Source organism: Sebastes fasciatus, chromosome 18 (assembly GCF_043250625.1).
Source record: "Sebastes fasciatus isolate fSebFas1 chromosome 18, fSebFas1.pri, whole genome shotgun sequence".
Classification (NCBI taxonomy): domain Eukaryota; kingdom Metazoa; phylum Chordata; class Actinopteri; order Perciformes; family Sebastidae; genus Sebastes; species Sebastes fasciatus.
The window spans coordinates 28,573,294-28,587,753 of NC_133812.1; the positions used below are offsets into that span (position 1 = coordinate 28,573,294).

Sequence of the window (14,460 nt, forward strand, 5' to 3'; positions counted from 1 at the left end):
ATGTGCTGACCTTTAACCTCTTACCATTACGCCAAGGGGTCGTGGTGGGACAGGGGACGTTCAGGGGGAGATAACAGGTCAACAGTAGATGTCACATAGAAGTGGTGTACATCATCTGAAAGCTGGGAACCTGGAGATTAATTTGAGTGTCAAGTAGTCTTGAATCAGAAATAAAAAAGATAATTGATTGGTTAATTAATTAAAATAAATTGTGAAAGTGTATAAGGGCTTAGAACGAGGGCTGTCAATCGATTAATCGCAAATTAATCACACATCTGTCTGTTCAAAATTAACCTTAAAGGGAGATTTGTCAAGTATTTAATCCTCTTATCAACATGGGAGTGGACAAATATGCTGCTTTATGTAAATGCATGTATATATTTATTATTGTAAATCATTAACAACACAAAACAGTGATAAATATTGTCCAGAAACCCTCACAGGTACTGCATTTAGCATAAAACAATATGCTCAAATCATAACATGGCAAACTCATAATTACCATAAAGTGGGCATGTCTGTAAAGGGGAGACTCGTGGGTACCCAGAGAACCCATTTACATTCACATATCTGGAGGTCAGAGGTCAAGGGACCCCTTTGAAAATGGACATGACCGTTTTTCCTCGCTAACTTCGTAGCATTCTTCCTGACTAGCATGACATCGGTTAGTACCGATGGATTCCTCAGGTTTTTTCAGTTCCTCAGTATCTGCGACCCAAATGTTTTCATGCAGAAGTAGATATTTCCCATATTTCTGTTGTCTGAAGCGCGTTAGAGGGCTCTGCTTGTAATCACAGATCCAGAGCGTTAGCCGCTGCCGCCGCGGGGATGTACGCAGTTAGGAAAATGTTCTGCTTGTCATAAGACCCGGAGGAGGTGCTGACCCTGGGCAGAAGTTCCTGCTGTAATGGGGAGCAGACGCAGTGACCGGCGACTGCCCAGCCAGCGGGGAACGTGCCAGGATGTTCCACCGAGGTTCCACTCAGAGACCCTCGTATATTAAACCTTGCAGCTCTCGCATGGCGGGCTGCTGCTTAGTGCGGGCTTTAATCCAGACCGTCTGACAGGTCCATATGGTCTGGCAGAGCCGCGTCCGTCCGGGCGTCCTTCACACGCTGCAGGTCGTTAAAACGCTTTGTTCCTTTTCAAATCTCCTTCTTTAAACAAAGTGTGAAAAACTCCAACAGTCAAAGTGAGAAAGTTCTCCTCGTTTCCAGCAACATGTTGTTGCAAACGTATGTATATATTTATTATTGTAAATCAATGAACAACACAAAACAATGACAGATATTGTCCAGAAACCCTCACAGGTACTGCATTTAGCAAAAAACAATATGCTCCAATCATAACATGGCAAACTCATAATTACCATAAAGTGGGCATGTCTGTAAAGGGGAGACTCGTGGGTACCCACAGAACCCATTTACATTCATACATCTGGAGGTCAGAGGTCAAGGGACCCCTTTGAACATGGTCATGACGGTTTTTCCTCGCCAAAATTTAGCGTAAGTCTGGAGCGTTATTTAACCCCCTTCAAGACAAGCTAGTATGACATGGTTGGTACCGATGGATTCAACAGGTTTTATGTAGTCAAAGGTAACACAAATTCGATTTAACGCCACTAATTTCTTTAATGCATTAACGCAACTTTTGATTTTTAGGTTGTAGCGGCTCAGTTTTAAAGCTAGAGTGAAGGTACTGGTATCATATGAAACTAGAAAATCGATGGACTATGGACCATCATGTGATTAATCGCGATTAAATATTTGAATCGATGGACAGCCCTAGTTTTCTAGTTACATATGTAGTATAGTATCATATATATAGTATAAAACTGAGGCCTCTACAGCCTTCCAAAGATCAAATAGCGGCCGGGCCCGACGGTGCCCTGTCGCATTTTTAAGAGTTTAATTAAAAAGTTGCGTTAATGCGTTAACTTTGACGGCCCTAACAATAACGCAAAAAAAATAACCGATCGATGCAGCGGTAGACCAGCTCTGTGTTCTGGGAGGTGAAATGACTGTTTTTGTGAATGGAGTCTGGTGGCTTATATATTCTTTTCGGCGTCTAAATCTACTCCATCTACTGTAGGTAATACACTGACTATGGAGAAGAACCTCGTACGACCCCACTGAGAAACATCCAAACTATCCGTTCAATTAGAGACAGATGACAGAGAGATTATCAACAGAATGTCGTATATACATCCGCAGCCATGAAACACTTCAGAGGTTCTCCTCCAAAAGGATATTTTGAAAAACAAAAATCTAACCACATGTCAACACTTCTCTTCTCTCAGTTTTACAGTGAAACCTCATTTCACGGTTTAAGACTAAACCAACCGAAGTCAGACTGGCTGCAGGTTTCTGCAGGACTCCGGCTGATGAAAGTCTCCCACAGAGAGACTGAGATGGATATTTATTTGCTCAGAGACTCTGGATCCAGTGGTCGTCTGCAGCGCATTAGATGCCTCTGTGTTTATGACATCTGTTTTTATTAATGAACGTCGGAGGGACACATGAGCTTATTGTTTACCGGCGGCGGAATAACTCAAAATGGACTGCGGGCCAAGCGTCCGACTCAGCTCGTCTTAGCGTCTGTTTCTGCGGCCTGCTGAAAAACAACTAGAAAGTGTAATGGATTATCTCCTAACCTGTTTTCAATTGCACACACAGGGGTCCGCTTTTTATGTGATGGTTAAAAAAACAACAACAAAAAAAAAGAAAGGAGGACGAGCGGACATTTTTCAGCCCCTACAGGTGCCCGGAGCAGGAATGTGTTGCGGAGCAGGAGGCCTCGTATATCACGGTGTCAGAGACACTCCTGCTGTTGGAGGGGACAGAAAAGACCACAGGGCTGATTCACCCAGACATCTCGCTGCGCTGGAAGAGACAAGAGAGCTGTTAATCCACAAATGACAGCTGTTACACAATGTGTGAATTATCTGTGTTACGTGACGCTGTGTAAAACATCCTGCTGTACAAACATCCAGGAGACTTTTGTGATGCTCTCGTCTCGCCTCTTCTCTGATTTCCTCTCAACTTTCTCACACTTTCCCTCACACACATCTCCAACGTATGAAACTGAACGGACACTCGTGGTGGGTGTCTGTATCTATCTAGGAGTCTCGCTCACTCTCCACCTTCCCCCCCCTCCTCGCCGTCTCTCAGCAGAAACTCAGTGTAAGACCACGGCGAAGGCCGACCTCGTGCTGCTGGTCGACGGCTCCTGGAGCATCGGACGCATCAACTTCAAGACCATCCGCAACTTCATCACTCGCATGGTCAGCGTGTTCGAAATCAGCCCTGACAGAGTCCAGATTGGTAATATTTCACAATTCATACCACAACTACACTGCTGTGATTACCACCTGTAGCTTACCAAAGAATGTATATCGTCAAGGAGTCAAAGTCAATTCAGCTACTTTTCCTTCCGCCATTTTGGACTGAAAGCGACTACCGGACGTCAGTAAAACGTTCGCCTACAAAGTGCCGTACAAAAGTAAAACTAAATTATTTATATTCTATTGTTATATTTGACTGAAATAGCTGAACAATAAAATATTATAAATATAATAAGTGTTTTCAGTCCAAGATGGCGGCAGCATCTGTTGTTAAAAAAAAACGGAGTTTCATCTCTTTGCTTTTATAATCTTTGCTTGTACTATTACTTCCGATACTCTCCGATAGCTACTACCTTTATGTAATTAGCAATTCAGCTTGATAAAACTAATGCTACTACTTTAAATACTACCTCTACTACTATAATACTATCTATACTACTACTTTAAATACTACCTCTACTACTATAATACTATCTATACTACTACTCTAAATACTACCTCTACTACTATAATACTATCTATACTACTACTTTAAATACTACCTCTACTACTATAATACTATCTATACTGCTACTTTAAATACTACCTCTACTACTATAATACTATCTATACTACTACTTTAAAAACTACCTCTACTACTATAATACTATCTATACTACTACTTTTACTGATGCATCTGTATGACTACTTCTAAGAAACGTTGAAAAAGTCTCCAAACTAGTGCTGAACTATCGATTATTTTAATTATTTCATATATATTTCATTTATTTATTAATTAATTGGTAATTCATTCATTATTAATTTAATTTAATCACATTTAAGAAGTTGGAATCAAGGAAATGTGACTTTTTTGTCTTAAAGAAAATGCTCAAACTGAATAATCAATAATCAAAATAGTTGGTGATTAATTTAATAGTTGACTACTAACTAATTGATTATTGTTGCTACTTTAAATACTACTAAATCTGCCATGAATACTATCACTACTGTACAACTACTCACTCTGCTACTACTACTATTACTGCTGCTGCAGGTGTTACTGTATAAATTAATGTGATTGCATGTTTTTTGTTGGTCAATCTGTTTAACTGACATCAGTTTGTCTTTTTTGTTTTTAATCTGTTTTAAAGAAACTGACAGTCAGGTCTGTTGTGTCCTCTGTGTTTCCTGCAGGTCTGGCTCAGTACAGCGGAGACCCGAAGACTGAGTGGCACCTGAACGCCCACCCGGACAAGGCGTCCCTGCTGGACGCCATCACCAACCTGCCGTACAAAGGAGGCAACACCATGACAGGTGATTTAATGACACTTTGTCCAACCCACTCCGGGTTCAGACTGATGTACAGTAGCGGAAACTCCAGTCCAATCTGGGATCCAAATGTTTCCTTATTTGGGTTCGTCAGCTGAAGAAAAGTCAAGCCGTGTGACAAGAAAGTCAAATTTTACTTTTTCAAATTTCACTTTTAAAGTAAGTGATTTGAGGATGGTGTTGGTAGTGGAGTAACGAATGGAAATCAAGTTGAATGTTTTGTTTGTAGCTCCAGATGGGATGAATTTGTTAGACATTTAAAACAGAATTAACGCTCTGATGGGCAACTTCCCAAAGAATAAATTGCGTATCACAAGAGACAAAAGATAATGAGCTAATGATATTACATCACAAACACGACCCTAAAGTTTTGCAGCTGAGAGTGCAATTTGCCTTTTTTTTTTGCGGAGGGACAGGGAAGAAACAATTTATATATTTGTTTATATAATCTTATTTTACATTAATTTTTTCTTTTTTTTTTTCTTATGTATATTCTTAAATTACCTGAACTGTCACTGCATCCCAAAATAAATGAGTTTGAATGTGCTTCAGTTCCCATCAACTGTAATAATTTAGTTTGGTGGCCGCTGTAGCTCAGCGGGTCGTCCTTTAACCGCAAGGTTGGCGGTTCGATCCTTCGATGCGCTTCTCAGCAGCTCACTGCTCCTAAATGCTCAGGATGGGTTAAATGCAGAGGTCAAATTTCATGTATGTATATGACGAATATAATAAGTTAAGTTTAAGCAACGTGGCTCATTTGAATAGAAAGGGGACGATTTTGTGCCAAATTAGGGCTGGGTTTTTGGAGAAAATCAAATATCACAAAATTTTTACCGAATACCTGGATATCGATATTGCAGTGATATTGTAGGGTTGACTATCGGTACTTTCACAAAATATTTACACAATATATTTACAATGGATACAATGACTAAGTGGCTTAAAGGCAAATAATAGAACAGCTAGAACCGTCAACTACATCACTTTACTGTAATACAGCCTTTAAAACCAGGAAAAGACAAGACTTAATGCTAGATTATGTTATTATGATATCCAAAATCTAAGACGATATCTTGTCTCATATCACGATATAATGTCGACATATTGCCCAAATATTTGCATATTACCTAATTTAAATACGCACAGGATCGCCGAGACGCTGTTTGCTTGGCAGCTCAGTTAGTTTGCAGGCGCTTTGAGAACGTTTGTTTTCGTCTCATCTGTGCAGGTTTAACGGCTGCAAAAAACAACCCCCCCTGAATGTTTAGTAAAACTCTTTTATTTGTGTCACACAGGAATGGCTCTGAACCACATCCTCCAGAACAACTTTAAAACCAACGTGGGGATGCGTCCCGACTCCCGCAGAATCGGCATCCTGATCACTGACGGAAAGTCGCAGGACGAAATCATCTCCACCTCGCAGAACCTGAGAGACAGCAACATCGAGCTCTACGCAGTCGGTGAGTCGGTTTTTAGCAGTTAGTGAATGACGTGAAACCAACAGAAATTAGGTGATATTAACATAGTTTGAAAATGTTTATTTTTTGTGTTTGTCACATGAAGATATCAGCTAACTCTTGGTTTTCCATGATTCAGTTTAAGCTACATATTCCAATATTTTTCATGATTTTAGATTAATTTAATTGTTTAGTTAAGTTTCAAGTCTCTTCAAAGTATACTGAAGTGAACTGAAACCAATGGCTGTTTGGAAAATGGTCAGCGGTGATGTAGAGTTTATATTTATATGTAAACACAAGTTGTAGTACATGGGAATAGTTGAGTTTAGACAACAGAATACATTTTGGTATATTTTCCTCTCAGGTGTGAAGAACGCCGACGAGAACGAGTTGAGGTCCATCGCCTCCGACCCCGACTCCATTCACATGTACAACGTCCAGGACTTCAAGTTCCTGGTGGACATCGTCGACGACCTCACCACCAACCTGTGTAACAGCGTCAAAGGTCCAGGTAGGTAAAGAGTCACATCGTCTGCATAGAATCATCACCAAACTGGTACTACTGGTATTAGGAGGCAGTATTCTGATATCTTGACTGGTTAATTGAGTTTATTACTATATTACATAACAAACTATACTTTAATTTGTCAACTAAATGTTTGTGAAACAGAATCGACCTTTGAGAAATATCAACCATTTAGCTTGAAATAACAAATATTGTAGGGATTTCGTAAGAGGGATTAATGGTAATATGAATATTTTTTTCCACAATAAGAACATTTTAAACAAGTTGTACGCTATATTTAGAATATTTTCACCGCTTTACCTCGCAGGCAGACAGCCCTTTCTGACGGGGAACTGATGCCGTTATCTACGCTCTCTTCAAAGCCACCAGACTCCACTAAAAAAACAAAACAGAACAACCACCATTTAAATAGAAACAAGGCTATGGTTGATTCTGTATACTTGATTTATATGATAAATCGCATATGTTGCCTTCATCAGGAGGCACACAGACGTCCATAAACTGTTCAAAAGTTCACCTTCCCATGAATTAAAACGCATCAAACTCTGTGAAATGTCGCACTCATATAAAGTGATTGCATTATCCTGATGGTGGCGCTATTAACAACACCTGAGATATAAATAATGTGATGATGAATGTTTTACTGCTGCTTGCAGCTGTAATTCCGGCTCCTTCTTTGAATACCGCTGAGTCAGATTTACACCTTCCAGGAGTTACCTGTGCTGGAGGTCACAGGTAACTTCAGAAAATTATACTTTTCCGGACTCTACAGAGCCAGAGTTTTTAAAACTGACGACCATAAATCTTTAATTTTTTAGTGCAGGCTTTCATTTGGTGCTCGAGGGCGTTAACGTCGCTCTGCTTTAAAGGACGTCATAAAACCTTTAGTCCAAGTAATGACATGGATATCAGCAAAATTACACATCCTTTTTTACAGCTGCTGTTTAGAGAAAGTAGAAAGTACAAATTATATGCAGCCATTTGTATCCTTAGATGAGAACAAAGTGTCTGCAACACAGATCCAAGCCTCCGATGGAAGCACTTTCTGTCTGTAAATCAGTTTTTAGGAGGAAATACAAAAATGATTTACAGCACAGCCGCACTAAGGCATTTTTGAAAGTCATAAGAGCTGAAATATAGAGCGGGCCACGGGGAGCGAACACGACGACGGGGCAGATTTGTGGTGGCAGGGTTCACGGTGTGAAATACTTTTACATGTCGGATCGCATTCACAGCTTCTCGGTTTGTTCCTTCTTCAGGAGGAGAACTGGAGGCGCCCACAGACCTGGTGACCTCGGAGCCGACCCACCGCTCCTTCCGTGCCACCTGGACGGCGCCCGGCGGCCCCGTCGACAAGTACCGCGTCACCTACGCGATGGCGGCTGGAGGACCTACTGAGGAGGTGTGATAGAGCTTCCTGTTACCCTCCATCTGTTGGTGATGCTACAATTTAAAACCCTCTGAACCCCAGTATAGGGGCGTATATTCACATTTTACTCACTGTGGAATAGTGCTTTACACATTGAACTATTTACTATTTTTACAACCTCTACTTACAACCTCTCTTGTCTTGTTTGTGACTCTTTGCTCTGTGTTAACAGTCAAAGATTCACAGATTTTTTTAGTCACATGACTGTCGGTCTCAGCCGAGTCAATCATGGTTCTCCAGTTGCGCCGAGGAGCGCAAGATTTAATGTTTTTTACCGGATCTGGTTCGTCCAAACAGTTTATTTTTGGCTAAATTTTTAAACGAGACATGTAGAATAAAGTGATTTTGATGAATATACTATTTGAAGCTTAGATTTAGTCCTGACAGAAGTGTTCGTTACGCGTGATGCGTTCTAGGACTGTCAGAAATTAAAAAATCCAACGGTAATTTCAGAATCGGTTTTATTTGCCAAGTACATACATACAAGATATTTGACTCCGGCTTTTATGCATCTCTCTAAACATACTGACACAGAACAGCTAAGGACAAGGACAATTAAAGGTGAGGAATAGACAGGACTCTTATGTCATTTCTGTTTTTACAGTTTCTGGCCGTGATTAATGGTGTAATTTTGGCGATTCAAGTGCATAATCTCTCACATGCACTTATAATTACACTAAGGAAAATAATCACACTTTTTGTCTAACTACAAAAGTTGTGTCCCGTGTGTGAACTATACGCATCTAAAGTATAATTACTGCGTACAGTCCACCTTCTCTCTGTCAAAGTCAAAATATATTAAAAAAAGACAGATGTAACCATTTCAAATATTCACAGCATGTTTTTATCTAATGAAATATTCTGCTTGTTCTAATGTGTTTGTTGGCATTTAGCCTTTCAATAAACAACATTTATTTCTGGTACTTTTGCTTCGCCGTGGACTATTACTGCATATCACTGCAGAGATAGAAACATTGGCACAGCGGTACAGCCGGAGTCGTCACAATGCGCTAAAGAGATGGAGACTGATATTATATATACTATATATTTTTCTTATTGTCAACAAATCCCATAAAAAGCCTAAAACCAACAGTGAATGTTGGAGTTATTTGATCACGCGAATCTGAAACAATCCTACGCAGCCATCACTGGAATCTAATTCTACTTATAATATGAGTGGAGCCTGATCTGCACCTGTGTAGAAATACCAGGTTAAAAACACAATAAATAGACATGCAAAATAATGCAAAAGATGTGCAGAGCTTTTGCACAGATTGAGCACTTTCTACAGTTTTTTGATAAAGACAAAAGAGCAGAGAGTTAATGATCAAATAAGGGCAAGAAGGTCGTGGATGTGATTAAAAATGTACCTGTTTTCCCCCCTCGAACCTTAAAGCTGGTTTAGATAGTGAAAGCTGAGTCCTGGATCAGTTGGACTCGATTGTTCCAGGTCTAAATGGTCAAACAGACTCAGATAATTAGTCCGTTTCATAGAACTTCATTAGAGGAATCTGCTCAGGAACTTTATGTCTAACATCTGTTGGCGCTTAATTCCCGTTGGCTCCCATTAGACCTGGCTTAAACTCTAACAGATAACTCTTTATGTGTGTAAACCGATCCAGTCTGGTGAGATTCACTACTTCCAGTGAGATTTAGATAATGACAGGTTTGTCTGTGACACAGATACAGACTAATTGATGCTTAAAATCTCCCCTGTTGTTTAATATGTTGTCCTATGTGGCGAGGTTAAAAACCAATAACCAGGTCTGGTTTTTATTCAATACCGCCCTGGTTACGTGGCCCCTCAGGGACTGAAATCTGGATCCCAGTTGCTTTAGTGATCCTGCGTTTAGCTTACACTTAACCTCCCGTCAGGTCGCGTCTTTAAAAACTGGAGCACGACTGGGTCTTTTCCATCCTTTGTGCTTTTATTGGCCCGTGTCACATGGAGAGAACTATGTGATTATAGAAATCAAGCACTGGATCCACTTAGTTCACCGTTCTAGACCTCACACTGGGCCGAGACGCGTCTTCACTCATCTGTTTACGTTGGACCGTAGAGCACGTACGGACACAACAACATGAGATATGTGACATTTACATGCAGGTCTTATCTGCACTGATTTACAGCCAGATTCCTAAATTCACAAAAAGTCAGTAACAAGCAGGGTCAAGGCTGAGGTCATGACACACTGCCAAGAGATTAGACACATATTACTGTGTATTAAATACTGAGTATTTATACATGAGACTAGACCGACAGACGCTCACCGACGACCCCAAACTGTCTGACGTCGGCTTGATGTGTCAGAGCCTTAAAGGGACTGTTTGTAACTTTTTAAGCGTATAAATGTACCGGGTCGGGACACATGCGCGCTCGCATATGCGCCTGCTTGCCTTCACTCAGACAGAGCGCGCGTTCTCGCTCAGCTCGCTCCACCTCTCACGTGCATGCTGCTCACTCCACACTGCAGAAGAGTTAGTTTAGCTCTGAGAATATCTAGTGAATGCACAGTGGACGTTTGTGCAGAAATAACTGCTGCAGCTCCTCCAGACCAACAGAGGTTTCCCGTGTCTTGTGAAGTGACGGGGCTCCGCAGAGAGAAACGTTATCGTCTCGTTACCGACCGGGTGCCGGTGTCTCCCCTGTTCACTCCTGCTGCTGGCGGAGGGAGACGAGTTTCTCGCTGCGGAGCCCCACTGCTGAAGCCTGCGCTGAGGCAGGAGAAGCCAACACTAGGATCAGCATTGATTCATGGAGAGACCTTCGTCTGGTCAGCTAACATTACTGCCAAGCAGCTGAAATATAGAGTGATATTGTGCTTTTAGCTGACGTGTGTCGCCTCACTGTTTTGAGCGATGCTCGTTCAGGTATATTTAGAGCGAGCAAGCGCGAGCCCGACGCTGTCTTTCGTTGATTTCAAGGCCACAGGTGTCGCTGTTAACAAGACATTCTGAAAGTTACAAATAGTCCCTTTAAGTTCTGTCTATAATTGAGTCCTTAATAACAATTTTTCTGCAAACACATGAAAAATTAAAAGAATATTTCAAGTCCTAAACACGTCCTTATGTAGTTATCTATCTAAGTTCAAGTCTAATCTTGTGTCTTAGATCAGGCTCCACAATAGTTTTCTTATTGACCAAGCTGTCTATAATCGAGTTCTTAATAATCGCTTCTGTGCAAAATAAAAATAAGAATATTCCAACCTAAAATCGACTTGTTTGAATCTTTAAAGATTAAAGCAGGTCGCTCCACTAGAATCAAGAAAAACTAAACTTGATTTGGAAACATGTTGAACTTAATCAATCACAGACTCGATAAGATAATAAACATATTTTCCCACCAGCTCGAGAAGCTGCAGCTTTCGTTCTGTTGGTTTTGTCGTTTTCTCTTCTGGGTTTGATTTCCCAGCAGACCGCTACAGGAATGTGACGCTGTTTAGCAGCCAGGTTGGAAGTCCCCACGTTCCCACCGGCACATGGACGCAGCACGCTAGTCTCTGTTTACCAGACTGTAATCATACAAGAGCGAGCTGGACCGCCACCAGTCACTGAGTGACAGATCCTGATGATGAGAGACCCGACCAGCGACGGTCATCCAAACCTTTAACTTTCTCAGATATCAGAATGACATCATCATCATCATTTACTGACAAACTGACAAACCGCAGCTTTAAATTTCATTCCCAGTTTTCTGAAACAAAATCCTCTTTGATGAGAGTTTATTTTTTCGTTTGCCTGATTTGGTCATTAGAAGATTTTATTTTTGATCCATAAAGCATTGAAAAGTGACAGCAACTTCTCTCTCGGGAAACATCTGTCACTCCACTGACTTTGTTTTCTACCAAAGTTAAAATATATGAAACTACCTACTTCTGCTGCTTCCTCCTGAGTTTTTTATCTGTCAATGTGACGTTAAGTACGGAGGACGGAACCTGCCAAAATAAAAAAAAAAATAATGAATAAATAAATTACTAAAATATGTCATTACATGTAGCAAAAATAATATTAAAAATAAATGTAGCCATTAATTAATTGATAAAATGTGGCATAAATAAATATTTCGGTTTTAATTTGCTTCTTTATTTATTTTTGTATTAATTCCTTTATTTATTTTTGTGTTAATTCCCTCATTTATTTAGCTTCTGTTTAATTTCCCCTTTTATTTATTTATGTATTTATTTTATTAGTTTTTTATTTATTTATTTATTTTTGCATTTATTTTTTATCTATTTATTTTTGTATAAATTCCCTCATTTATTTAACTTCTGTTTAATTTTCCTTTTTATTTTTTAATTTTTTTATGTATTTATTTTTATTGATTCTTGAATTTATGTATTTTTTTCTTTATCTATTCATTTATTTTTGCACTTATTTTTTATCTATTTATTTTTGCATTAATTTTTTATTTATTTTATATTTATTTTTAAATATATGAAAAAACAAAACAAAAAACAACAACAAACGTCCATTGTTACAAGGCCCCAGAAAATACACACTCTGCGTCTAACAAACAGAAGCACATGGCTGATTATTATGCAGAATGACTGAGATCCGTTGGAACAAAGGATTTCATTGGTCAAACATATATTTCTGCTGAAATCTGTTCTGCAGGGGTCTGCAAGCATTCATTAGAACCCACAAAATCAGTTTTTATAAATTTCTGTTTTATTCCAGAAATCTGCTGTTATTTCCTCTGGAATATCTCCCACTGACATCGTTGAACACGCCATATTGACATGTCGGGTGTGAAAGCTTGACAGGCCTAGCAACAGTAGTCAAGGGCGGAGTGGCTTAGTGAAGGGTTGCCTGTTTGAGTCCCAGTGGGAACGCTACTGTCCACGGTGTAATAACCCGTCCTTTATCGCTTCAGGTGATGGTCGACGGCTCGGTGAACACCGTAGTGCTGGAAGGCCTGAACTCCCTCACCGAGTACCTCGTCAATGTCTACTCCGTGGTCAACGAGATGAGCAGCGAGCCTCTGAGGGGCACCGAGACCACCTGTAAGTGTTTCCTCTTCCTCTTTTTTCCCCTCATGTTCCTCTTCCTCATGTTGGACGTCCTTTGGTTTTTCCCAAGACACCGGTTGAGGCGACAGACGTGATCAAAGAGGAGCTTTAAAGGCGGAGAGCATCATCGGCGTGTTTTTTGTTTCTTCCGTATGGTTTGTGACATAAACAACTGCTCATTATCCGGTTTCACACACATCCATGTAACGTGTTTACTCGTCCCCCCCCCCCCCCCCCCGCTCTCTGTTTATACAACGTATATATTTAGCATCTGATCTGAGGCAGAAAACACAAACACAACGTCCCATGATGCAATAGTGTGAGCTGATGCTAAGCTGTGGCGGGCGAAGTGGGAACCACTTTGAGTCAACAGTTGAAGGGTGATTTATCGGGGCCGCGGTCTTTGCGTATCTAATAAACTGATTATAATTTAACAGCGTGTTGAGTGCTCGGCTCTGAGTGCTTTTATTTGCTCGTTTGTCCTTTAATGTTCGCTTTATTTGTTATTAAATGTGCAAGTGATTTTGACAATGAGCTGTTTCCCACTGTCATGAAACAGTTGGTGATTGTTCTTAGGTCCCACCAGCGGCCGTTAGATCACTGTGGCTTCATTTATTTAAAACCAACACTCAGCTAGGTCATAATGTCCTCCTGAAAGCAGGCTGGAGTCTGTCAGTGTGACTCAAACATAAAGGCTGGAGGCTGAACTCCAACAGTCAGGAGGTAGGACTTATTGTGCTAAACTACATCCTTTATACAGTATTTATAGATTTTTATTTTCTATCATAAAGGAGACACATTATTTTTCTTGTGAGTGCCTGAATTTGGATTTTAAAAATAGGATAAAACAGTGCACCACCACAGTTATTATATTTCCTTTTAGTAATACTTTCCCTGTCTGTCTTTGACATATTCTCATATATAAAAGCTCTGTTGCAAACCTTGTTTTAGCATCCGAGGAATCAAATATCTCCAGCAGAAATCTCTCAAAAAAAAAGCTCTGAAATAAAACATCAGAAACCCGTACCGGACATGTGATAACAACAAATATTCTGCATACCAAAGACTTTATGGTCTCTTTGGGACATTCTGAGATTGACGTTGCTCACCTGTTTGTATCATTCTCATTTTTCTGTGCCAAACCTCCACAAAATATAAAATATAAAACAGTCATTTGGTCCAAAGAATTGCCAGTTGTTGCTCTTAGTCTTCTTCAGATACTTTTACTTTTTAATGACATCAAAGCATTGGATTTATATTATTAAAACAAAAAACCAAGGTGATGAAACCAAGATGGCAACGGCCAAAAACCAAGATGGTGACGGCCCAAAACCAAGATGGTGACGGCCCAAAACCAAGATGGTGACGGCCAAAAACCAAGATGGTGA

General features: G+C 40.2%; 1 protein-coding gene across 5 annotated transcripts in view; it reads left to right on the top strand.

The window, feature by feature from the left end:
- Positions 1–14,460, top strand: part of col12a1b (collagen, type XII, alpha 1b) — a 143,457-nt gene that overhangs the window by 41,599 nt on the left and 87,398 nt on the right. For 4 of the 5 annotated variants that reach the window (XM_074616517.1, XM_074616512.1, XM_074616518.1 and 1 more), the window contains exons 18-23: positions 3,171–3,323; positions 4,517–4,636; positions 5,947–6,111; positions 6,473–6,619; positions 7,894–8,036; positions 12,937–13,066. In XM_074616517.1, the coding sequence (XP_074472618.1) occupies positions 3,171–3,323; positions 4,517–4,636; positions 5,947–6,111; positions 6,473–6,619; positions 7,894–8,036; positions 12,937–13,066 (858 nt within the window). The remainder of the gene's footprint in view (positions 1–3,170; positions 3,324–4,516; positions 4,637–5,946; positions 6,112–6,472; positions 6,620–7,893; positions 8,037–12,936; positions 13,067–14,460) is intronic. The other variant, XM_074616513.1, reaches the window with a different exon arrangement.